Source organism: Capsicum annuum, unplaced genomic scaffold (genome assembly GCF_002878395.1).
Source record: "Capsicum annuum cultivar UCD-10X-F1 unplaced genomic scaffold, UCD10Xv1.1 ctg3001, whole genome shotgun sequence".
NCBI classification, from domain to species: Eukaryota; Viridiplantae; Streptophyta; class Magnoliopsida; order Solanales; family Solanaceae; genus Capsicum; species Capsicum annuum.
The window spans coordinates 122,039-134,170 of NW_025836542.1; the positions used below are offsets into that span (position 1 = coordinate 122,039).

The following is a 12,132-nucleotide window of genomic DNA, read 5'->3' on the forward strand; positions in this document are numbered from 1 at the left end:
CGAACTTGTGAATAATATTAATAATATTATTACTACATACTTGTTTGCTAGGTATTGAAATGATTATATAAAAAGGTAATTAAAACAAATATTAAAGTGCAAGATTTTTTATGAAATAGATTTTGAGCAAGACAAGAACAAACACTCAAAATAATGTAAATCAAGAGAGAATGAAATGGGTGAAAAATACTAAAAATAATGTGAGCAAAAAGTGAATGAAATTGGTGCTTTATAAAAATAAAAATAAAAATAAAATAAAATAAAAAAGAAGGTCGGAACACATTTTATCTTGTAAGGTAAATAATTTGTTGACCTTGCACTATCAGTAGTTGAGATATTTTTTTTGCTAAATAGTTCCTCTGTTTATAAATACTTATTCAGTTTTGTTTTGACACAAGCCTTAAGAAACAATAAATAGATGTGTGATTTTACTATGTCATCTTTTAAATATAATAAATTTTTTGCGTTGAAAAATGAGTGATGTATTGTATTTAATATCAACGATAAAATAAATAAATTATTTATTGATTTTATAAATTGAACAAATATTATTGGACATCTCAAAATGTAAAAAAGGATAAGTAAAAATGGGCAAAGAATACCATCAATGTCAGCTCCTAGAAATTAATATTTCTCATTCCCACGAGGTCAGTTGATAATACCTAACACTTCAAATTAAATTTTCAGCTCCCATCAACTTTTTCTGTTAAAAGATAATATAAGTAACTCTATTTATTTGTGTTCTCGTTTTACACTTTATTATTAGACGACGTTAATTTTTTATGGACAAAACAAACTTGCAATAATTGGCAAATTTAAAATTTCAAAGGGCCATTAACGTATTGTTTCACCATCTAATCACCCAAAAAGTTTTATCTTATGTACTTTTTCTATCTCGTTTTATAACAATATTCTTTCTACCAAAAAAAAACAATATTCTTTCTCGTGAAACAATTATAATCAACTTGCAAATAAAGTAAGGTTAGTTGCATGGTCGTATTTTACTTTACTTTTTTCTTATATTTTTATTGAAAGGGAAGAAAACATGGAGAAACATACATTAACTACTACAATTGCTTTTGTTTTACTTTTTGGAGAAAAACAAATAAATTAATTACATATTCCGTTTCCCGAATATTCAGCCCAATTTCAGAAAATTCTCTGACTCTTAGTTCTTTGGTCAAAACTTAAACCATCATGACCACCACAACAGCAACAAACACAGTATATTCTCATCTAGTGGGTCTAGGAAAGTAGAATGTACCCAGTTCATATCACTATCTTTAAAGAAGTCGAGAAACTATTTTCGATAGATCTCCGGCTCAAGACACAGGACAATATACAAAAACATCCAAAGCATGAGATATGATAAAACTAACATAGATACAACATCCACAAAATAATATACATTACCAAACAAAAGATACCAAAATCCTCCTAACTACGGATTATGATTCACCCACCCACCTTATCCCTCTAACCTAGTGTTTGTCCTCCAAACCTTCCTATCCAGGGTCATGTCCTCAGTGAGCTGTAATTGCTCCATGTCACGTCTAATCACTTCTCTCTAGTATTTCTTCGATCTATCCCTACCCCGCTTGAAACCATCTAACACTAGTCTCTCACACCTACGAACTGGGGCGTCCGTGCCCCTCTTCATCACATGACCAAACCATCTCAATTTAACTTTCCGCATTTTTTCCTCCACCGATATCACGCTCACCTTCTCCCGAATAATCTCACTCCTAACCCTGTCAGCCCTTGTAAGACCACACATCCAACACAACAACTTCATTTCTGCCACCTTCAACTTTTGAATATGAAAATTCTTAACTGACCAATTAATTAAAATAAAGTATTCCCTTCTTGTCAATTTTTTATTCGTTCACTATTCAAAAATAAGTTTTTGGTGTTTATTTGTCAGTTCTAAAAAGAATAATTATTTTTTGCATACTTACTCTTAGGCTTAAGAAAAATATAATATTCTTAACGTTAAAAAAAGTCTTTGCATTGATTTCTTAATCTCTTAATTTATATTTATTTCTTATGATCTTAAATTAAAGATATATAAAATATATTAAAATATTTTTTAATTTTATGATATTAAATATGTCATGTAAAAAATTAATATTAAAAACTTAATAAAAGAAAATAATTTTTTATATAATGATATGCTAAGTCCAAACGTAATTAGTAAAATTGAAGAAAAAAGAAAATCTCTTATAAAATGTCAAAATAAACATCTTATTGGCTTATGGTCAAGATAGGTTATAATCGGCGCCGGCTTGCCCATTTTACTCTCCGCGTACCGAGTAATTCAAATTTGGGCCCCACGAAAGCAAAAACACACAACTGTTATACACGGTTTTGTCACCTTCAGTAACGTTAACGAAGCTTCGGTGAGATGAGTGTTTGCCACGTGGATAGGGGCCGAGATAACTTGTTGAGTGGAGAGTAATAAATTATTTAAAAAATTACTTATCTAAATTATAGTAATAATTAATAAACATGAAATCATAATTTAAAAATATAGGAGTAATGAGTTTAATGTTAAGAGCATAAATTTAAATTTTGAATTTGGTTCACGTGAATTACTCTTTTTAAAATAGGATAATTATACAAGTAAAATTATTGAGATTATTCGATTTTAAATCAAACCACTTCTAATAGTCTTTAATTTATCTTTTCTCTTCTATTATTTTAAAACTACATTCAAAATAGATAGCTTAATGGTCAATAATTTGAGTGCAACTTGGAGAATGAGAATTCAAACTCTAGCGGAAACAAAAAGCATAACTTAGATTTATTGGTGATCTAAATTTTGATGAGTATATTTGTAGTATGCACAATATAATTTAACAAGAAAGGTGTGAGAAGGGTGATATGTATGTAGATCTTATCTTTATCATCAACTCAAGTTCAAATACGATTAATATTATAATTTTAAAAATTAAAGAAGCTAGTGTTTGATCAAGGAGTTAGAGAGTAAATTTTGAAAATTTATCTTTGAATATTTGTTTGATCGCAAACTTTGATCACATTTTGAAAATCTGATCTTCAAATATTTTGAATTTTTAATTTTTGAAACTTTAAAATAACTATCACTGATATTGTCTATTGTGTTATGATTGTTGCACTATTTTAGGATCTTTCAAAATTTATCTCTACCTCTCGAACATTTGATAGGTACGGATCGAATATGGATCGGGTTTGGGTTTGATTTGGGTAATTTTTTATTTGGATTAAGTAAAATAAAAAAAAATAGATCAGTCGTTACGATGATGACATGTGTCCAATTGTTAGGCTCAAGGGTATATATGTACCTAAACATTAACAGGAAGGGTATAGATGTAACAAAAGTATAACGAGGGACATATATGTACCTTTAATTATAGTTCAGGGGCATATATGTACCTTTGTCGTATTAGTTTTGACCTTGTAGACTTGACTCTCTCATGAAGAAATCAATAACTAAAAATACATTTTACATATTTATCCTTATATACCTTTTAGAGTGCAATAGTTCAATAATTAAACATTAAAGTTTGATACATATTACTTCATCCCATGCATTACGTCTAGAATATTGAGTATTTATAATTGGAAGTAGTAATAACCATTTAATTTTGGTTTGAGAATTTTGATCATTTATGCATCATTCAATGATTTTAAAAATTGTGAATGTATTTAATATTTCTATCAAAGTAAAATGAGAAACATATGTATACCATACTCTTGACTTTAAAACTTAGATAACCCAATTAAAACAAATATTTTTTAGAAAGAAACCAACTAATATGAAATAGAGAAAGTATATTATTGTTTTTGTAAATTTTCAGTTACAAAAGTTCAAATTTTTTTGCAAACATAATACATATCCAAATTCAATTTCAACAAAATTTCCAATTTCAAACTTCAAAATCTTCAAAAAATTTTTGCAAACATAATACATATCCAAATTCAATTTCAACAAAATTTCAAATTTCAAACTTCAAAATCCAGGAGTTAAAACTTTTGTATTCCACCATATATTATGTTTAATGCAATAAATCAAATACTCCCTCCATTTCGAATTAGTTAGCCTTTATGGACTTGGCCTACCCATTAAGAAAATATTAATTAGGTGTTTATTTTATTAATTATGCTTTAAAAATATAAATTTAATTAAATATATTTTATTTAGTTATTTAATGTTGAGGATAGTATTGAAAGAATATAATAATTTTTTTTTGATTTCATCAAAGAGATAATTTAATTGAAATAAATATTTTTAAAATGAGGACCAATTAAAATAAAATGAGGGAGTATTTAAAGATACTTTAAAGTAAAAGAAAAGGAAAAGACAAGAATACAAAAGACACAAATTTACCTAAAAGTTCCTAGTATGACACGAGCAAGTACTTGATTGGGTTGCCTCAACTAGTAAATGTCACACTTGATTAGAAAAAAAAAAAAAAAAGTTTTAACGGGCCGTTCGTCGAGAAGAAGTTATCTAGAATTAGTTATTACTAAGTTATTTCTTCACTTATTTTATATTATTATATAAATGATAGAATAAATAATTTAAAATTAATTAATATCTTTAATCAAATACATGATAAAAAGTAATACTGAATTTTATTTAAAAATTATTATATTTTATATATAAGAAACAACTTATTTCAAGATCAATTATTCTGATTTTATTATTTCATTCTCAATATAAAAAAAATAATATTATAATTTCAATATAACTAATTCAAATTAAACTATCTCATAATTTTTTTCCAATCAAATTTATAACAAACTCATTCTAAAATAACTTATCACTCGTATCAAACGAGCTCTTAAGAACAAAAAAATGAACGGAAAGGGAAAACATAGTACTACTAGTATTAAGAATTAGCTTCTTCTCTCTACTTCTCTTTCTTTTCTCTCTCTCTCACACCAAAAAAAGGCCAAAACTCTGGCTTAAAGTTTTGTAACTCTCTTTGTTTCCTTTTTATTTTTATTTTTGGGGCTTTCTTTTCCTCTTATTAAAAGAGGAGGAAGAAGAAGAGAAGAAAAAACTTACAAATACATATACAAAATTCTTGTTACATATATATATTTATAGATATATATATATATAGAGAGAAATTTATAGTGTATTTTTTACTAGTTTGTGGAAGCTATGGGGTGTTTCCCTTGTTCTGGTGATCCATCAGTCAAGAAAAGAGAAAGAAAAAGAATCCAAGCCAATAATCAATACAAAAGGGATGATCAACCAAACCCCAAACCAGGTTTCTTGATTTTTTTTTTCAATTTTAATATAAAGTTTGAATTAATCAATTTATTTTATTGAGATAATTGTTGATTTGTATACCCTTTTGGAAAATTCAATGTGGGGTTTTGTTGGAAATTGATTATTTGCCTAAATTTTTTTTGGTATTAAATTTCATACCTTTTTTTTGTTTGTGATTATTTGTTCTTTAATTGTAGCATGTATGTATGTATGATTTGATTTTTTATTTTTGTTGATTCTTGTTTTGTCGCTGTTGCATGTTAAAAGGGTGTTGTTGGAATTCTTGATTTGTTGTTTGATTGTTGATAGAAGAAAAAGTTGAATTCTTGATTGTTCTTGTCGGTGCTGTTTTTTATTTGAAAAAGGTTTAATTTTTGATTGAGGGTGTTTTCTTGGAAGTCTCTAGTGTACAAGCAATTGTAGACATCATCGTTTGGAACTTTTGACTTTTTTTTCCTATTTATTTAATTTATTTATTTGTAATGTTTTTTGGATGGTTATGCTGCTGCTGATGGTTGAGTTACCGCTGAAGTATAATATCTTGCAGAGATGAACGTAAGGCTGCTTGCAATAGACCGTTGTGATCTGGTCTTTCTCTGGACCCACGCATAGGAGGAGTTTTAGTGCATCGGTCTGCCTTTTTTGGTGTAATTTAGAAGTCGTGGGGACAGCCTCTCGCAAATATGTAGGGTAAGGTTGTCTAGAATAGAGTATAGACCATTGTGGTCCGGCCCGTTAGTGCACCGGGATGCCTTTTAGTGTAATTTGGAAGTCTCTTTCTCTGTTTTGTCTTTTGTGCTCAAGAATTCTTCCTTTCCTTTTATAGATTATGTAATCATTGGGGTTATCTTGGTCTGCTAACTATTTTGTGAGAATCGGTACACCTTTGGCTTTTACTATCCATGTGCTTGTTCATGTCATTTTCTTCTTAAAATGGGGCTCACTTACTTTCGCTCTTAATGGTTTTTGGTGTTTAATTTTGATTTTTTGTGTGGTGTAGATACACTAAAGGCGAGTGAACATAAAGTTGTGAAGAAGGAAGAGTCTGAAAATGCAAACCAATCTACAACTAGGATGGATGGCGATTGTAGTAGCGTTTCCAGAGGTGGGGAAACTGATGGAATTAAGATTAATGGAGTGAATAAAGCGCGGGCGTTTAAATTTAATGAACTGGTAGCCGCAACAGAAAATTTCAAGGCAGAGTATTTCTTGGGTGAAGGTGGCTTTGGCAAAGTATACAAAGGTCGTCTGGCAGATACTGGTCAGGTCAGCTCAACTCAAGTCCATTCTTGTAAGATCAATAAAAAACATTTGTTGCCTGCGGGATATTGCTTGCATGGCTCTCTTGCCGTTTCAAAACTTTCTTGTGTTTATTCCTTATTGGTACTGATAAGTGGTTGAATAGAAAGATAATTGGTTTGTCTGCTGACGCCTCTTTATTTTTTTCCCCGGAAGGTTGTAGCCATCAAACAACTCAACCCCGATGGATGTCAGGGAAACAGGGAATTCATTGTGGAAGTACTCACTCTAAGTATGGCTGACCACCCTAATCTTGTCAAACTAATTGGTTATTGTGTCGAGGGACATCATAGGGTGTTGGTCTACGAGTTCATGCCTCTTGGTTCATTAGAAGACCATTTACATGGTATGCTATACATTGAAAAAATACCATTGAAAAGGATTTGTGTTTATGGATTTTGTTAATTTCCAACAAATTATAATTTCCCTGATGTTGATAAACGTGTGTTGCAGACCCTTGGCCAGATAAAAAACTCCTTGATTGGAACACCAGAATGAAGATAGCTGCAGGTGCTGCAAGGGGCTTGGAGTATTTGCACGACAAAATGAAACCGCCTGTTATTTATCGTGACTTGAAGGGATCCAATATTCTGCTTGGAGAGGGGTACCATCCAAAATTATCTGATTTCGGTTTGGCTAAAGTGGGTCCTCTTGGAGACAAAACTCATGTCTCTACCAGAGTGATGGGTACATATGGATACTGTGCACCCGATTATGCTATGACTGGCCAACTGACATTCAAATCAGATATCTACAGCTTTGGAGTTGTTCTTTTGGAGATTATCACAGGCAGGAAAGCAATCGACAATACAAAATCTACTGCGGAGCAAAACCTTGTTGCTTGGGTATGATGTCCTTGTCTCTTCGTCTGGCATATGTGGATTTGTGTGGTTATGCTGTTATAAGACATGGTTTTTCCTTTATTACTTTTTATCAGACAAGTTGTGGTTTGTCCACTCCTGTTTCTTGTTTGTTTGTCTGCAGTTTGTGTAAAAAAAGTTTAGCATCAACCCCAAAATATTAAGGTAATGAATCGAGTGACCTAAGACAGCGTGTAAACCCCTCCTGCATGTGTAATTTGACACTGGGTATAAATGTGGACATCAATGCGGGCTTACGAATGTGAGGATGAGCTTGCTAGAGTTTGCTCTTAAATTATATTATGCAACAAAATCTGCATCCCCCCTAAACATAAGGCAATAATTGAAGATTTGGAGTGATCTAAGACCTTTTTAAAACCCCTTAGAATGCCTTTTATTCATAGCAGTTTAGAAGGTCATGATAGAAGTTCTTAGTCAGTGCTTGCTTTTTGGAGTTGTCTTTTCATTTTTTGTCTATATTGAAAGGTGTGGAGAATAGGGTAGTCATGTAGAAGTTTGCCCTTAGAAAGTAGAACTGATGTCCTGCTGGCTTGGCTGTCCGGAATGCCTTTATATTTAAGCAGCCATGAGCGGCTATAGAATGGGGTTAATTTTACTAAGAAGCCAATTCTACCAATATTTTTCTGCCGTATGTAGCCTCGGTTAAAAATCTTGTATTGGTTTAATCAGATTGTTTTGCATTCCTGCCTTTTGAAAATCGTAGTTGTTTATAGTTTTAGTTCTGAAACTTGATGACTGGAAATATTACATATTAACGCAGAATCATCAAGTAAAACTGTAAGAATTATAATACAGAAGTATGTGATACACGTCGCTACTAGCTTTTTGGACATGATAATTGAGGTATACATGGCTTGTGAAGTATTCTTACCTTCATCTGGTCTACCCTTTGTGGATAGAGTTATTACCTCCCATCTATTGCTGGTGGGAGATTATAATCAAGGTATATATGTGATACAGAAGCTGGCTTGGATGGTTATCAAAAAAATAAAAATAAATTCTTGTCGATGCATCATTGAAGCATCTGTCCAGCCGCTGTGCCTGATACATCTGATGAAGCCTTTTGATTTGATTTCTTGTGCTATGTTTGTTCATCCATTAATTACTGATAATACGCTTTGCATAGTTACAGCTTGAATTTCTTTTGGGTAAGAAAGATTTTTTCTCCAAAAATCTACTCTTATCAATTAAGATGACATAATTTGAGTACCATGCATTGACTTGTTAAGAGGTTATTCTTTTCATTGTGTTTAAGAATTATGTGGTGAAACATACTTTTGCTATTCGTTGAGCATTCAATCATATCATTCCATTGCCGCAAGATTTTAAGTTATGAGAGCAATGTTGCTTTTTATGTAAACCATATTTACATTTGCCAAGTTAGCTGGTGTAATGAGCCCCAAAACCTGATTTGTTAATTGTAAATAGCATGTGATTGGACCTTATTGATATCCTCCTCGTCCTCCAAGAATGGAACTGATAGACATACTTACCTGTCAGAAAGTCTCGTTAAAGACATAATATTTGGAAGTTCTCTTTGTTCAATGATTACGAGAATCTGCAGATGAAACACTTTATTTAACCTGGTAACTCTACTTATGCAGGCGCGACCACTGTTCAAAGACCGGAAGAAATTCCACCAGATGGCAGATCCTGCACTAGAAGGCCATTATCCTGCGAGGGGTTTATATCAAGCTCTTGCAATTGCTGCTATGTGTGTCCAGGAGCAACCTAATATGCGGCCTCTCATTGCCGATATAGTCACTGCTCTCAACTACCTTGCCTCCCAAAAGTATGACCCCGAAGCCCAGCCTCCCCAAGGATCGCGTAAACATTCTTCTTCCAAAAAATCCAGATCAATAGATGAAACAAAGACCCCCATTAGTGTTGACGGTGATGACAGAAGGCATTCAGAGTGACTAAATACTTGGTACCCCCTGCTGGTATTCATCCGGTCTGGTCTGTTCACAAATCTGGGGTTGTTGCGTTCTTGCAAGAATCCATCCAATCTTTACGGGGTTGTAGGTATAAGCTAATAGAAAACTTGCCTTGTTATCAATTTTTGTGTCAACATGATAACAGGTGCAGCTCAAAATCTAACGTATTATAAACCAAAATTCTCCTTTTGCATGTGTGTAAATGGAAAGGTAGGTTAATGTGTACATGCAATATGATTCAAAAGGTATAAAGAGGAAATGAAAAGATGAAAGTTAGATAAAGGATTATTAGCATGAACAATTTTGTGATATATTTTCAATTGGATTTTCTTATGTCTTCCATTTAAACTGTAGCAATTTTAAGATACCAACTCTTTTTATACCCTAACGAATTGCTTCTACGTCGTCTGTCTCAGTCGATAATTGTTGGCAACTTCAACTTCTATGAAGACAATTGTACAAAGTTTATGACGTTCTTTACAACATCAAATCCACACATGTACAGTTTAGGGTTCCACCGGACTTGTTCTCCTCTATTTTGTCCCATTTCTTCTCCTCTATTTATTTCTCCAGACTTGTTGTATTGTAGTATCATCAATGAACTGATGGTGAAGAATCAAACGGGGCTTTAGTTTGGACTTTAAAATAGACGATAGTCGGAAATACTTCTTGACAACTACAACAACAATAACATAATGTAATGTAATAACATACTCAATGTAATGTAATTTAAGATAAGTGTGAAAATACTTTTCAACATTCAAATTAAAAATAAACGTTTGCCTGAAATCCAAAATAACATTTACTCCTTCCGTTCACTTTTACCCGACACGTTTCGCTTCAGGATTTCACTTTTACTCGACACATTTCACTCAGGAGAGTCAATTTGACTACTCTCCAAAGCTAAATTAAACTATATTAATTCAATATTTTAAGTTTCGTTCTAGATGTTTGAAAATTATATGAAAAATACAATATAAGTTGCAATCTTTCTCATATTATTATATTAAATACATATATTTTAAAATGTTGGTCAAAGTTCATATAAATTTGACTCATGAAAAAATAAAATGTGACAAGTAATAATAAACGGATAAAGTGTAGAAAGTAATTATTATTTGATACGGGAATTCCTAGCTCGAGACCTTTCACACGAAGCCAAGCACGTGAGTTGCAACGACTCCAAGCCTTGTTCACATTTTTGGCCATGTGTGAGGCCTTTGTGAGCCCATCTAAGGGCCTATATTTAATAAAATGTAAAGAGGCCCACCAAGACACCCCAAACCCACCCACTTAAATGCCAAGGGTAATTTGGTCTTTGTCCCTCCTTTATAAGTAACTATATAAGCCATGTAATAGGGCTAGTCTTGCTTTAGTTCATTCCTATCATTCAAGAAACAAAGACTTGTAAATTTTTGACTTCTCTTTCGCATCATTTGGAGAGGCCAAAACCAAATTCTCACTAGTAGAGTGATACTAGTGTTGTATCTTGGCTAGAAACTAGGTTCTTGAGGTTCTTTGAGTTCCTCTTGGTCCAAGTAAGAACTTGGTATTCATATTTATTAGTCTTAGGTTCCTTTCTCTTGTTAGGGTTCTTAGATTAATGAATATTGTGTGTCAAGTTTCTATCTCTTTCCTTGTAAATCTTGTTAACATTGTGTTGTTGAATATAAAAGTCTAGTGAAGCTGTGTGAGACTCTTTCCATTCACTAGCAATATTGTCTTTGTTGTTCTTGTTGTTAAACTCACTTTTCTAGTTCAAACAAGTGTTGCAAGCCTAGTGAAGCCGTGTGTGGCCATTTTCGATTCACTAGCACTTTGTTGTTCATCTTGTTGTTCTTGTGTTGGTTGGAATCTCTTGATACACATTTAGCATTGTATCATTATTTCACTATGAACCCCTAAAACCCCTCTCTCTCTCTAGATTTCAATGACAAGTTATAATAAACGGGTAGAGTATAAAAAGTAATTATTATTTTACTATGAATCCAAAAACTCCTCTTTTTCTCTCGAGATTGCAATGTAGAAAACTATAGAATAGCAAAACCACTGCACCACATTCTTTGTTGTGTTGCATTCCAATTATTACAACTCACATGTAACAACATTTTAATTTCCAGCTTATTTTTTAAAGAATTGGAAAGAAAGAGTTGGTGCCAATTGCAACAAACTAAACAGACTTCTAACTAATAAATATTAGTCATCACAAAGAACGTCTTTTGGCAATTACTCACATATAATTGTATTTTAATTTGCAACTTATTTTAAAGAATTAGAGTGTAATAGTAGCAAGAAGAAAAGACAGGAGGCAGAGGCAGTTAAAAAAAAGAAAAAGGAATTTGGCGCCAATTTGAACGGACCTTATAACTAACTAATTAACTAACAACTATATATGATCTTTACAGAGTTGCAAATCCCAGTTTTACAGAGTGAAAAGAAAAGTGAAGAAAATTGTGAATGGATCGATCATGTCGCAGCTGTTTGAACGATTTGTCATGCTTGAAGGAGAAAATGGACGAAGAGGTGGCGCGTGCTTTGAATGATATGATCGGAGATGAGGCCTGGATGGGGATGAGAGCTATTAGGATCATCAACTGGATTTTTCTTCTTTTCGCACTCATCGCATTCGTCTTTCTTTTCTATTGGCTCTTCACTTCTGGTATTTTGATGAATTCAGATGATGATCTTGTTTGTTCTTTCTGGTCCACTAAATCCTTTTTTTTTTCTTCAACGATCATTCGTTGAAAAACAC

General features: G+C 32.3%; 1 protein-coding gene across 2 annotated transcripts; it reads left to right on the forward strand.

Annotated features, from left to right (window-relative positions):
- The first annotated feature begins 4,812 nt into the window (after positions 1–4,812).
- LOC124891070 (probable serine/threonine-protein kinase PBL7) lies at positions 4,813–9,722 on the forward strand. Of its 2 annotated transcripts, XM_047402891.1 has the most exons (5): positions 4,813–5,261; positions 6,264–6,529; positions 6,719–6,908; positions 7,016–7,407; positions 9,048–9,722. In XM_047402891.1, exons 1-5 carry the CDS (start codon positions 5,153–5,155, stop codon positions 9,360–9,362), a joined length of 1,272 nt encoding a protein of 423 aa, XP_047258847.1. In that variant the 5' UTR covers positions 4,813–5,152; the 3' UTR covers positions 9,363–9,722. The 2 variants fall into 2 exon arrangements, with proteins under 2 accessions (XP_047258847.1, XP_047258848.1); XM_047402892.1 differs by lacking the exon at positions 4,813–5,261 and having other exon boundaries at positions 6,421–6,554.
- The last annotated feature ends 2,410 nt before the right edge of the window (positions 9,723–12,132 follow it).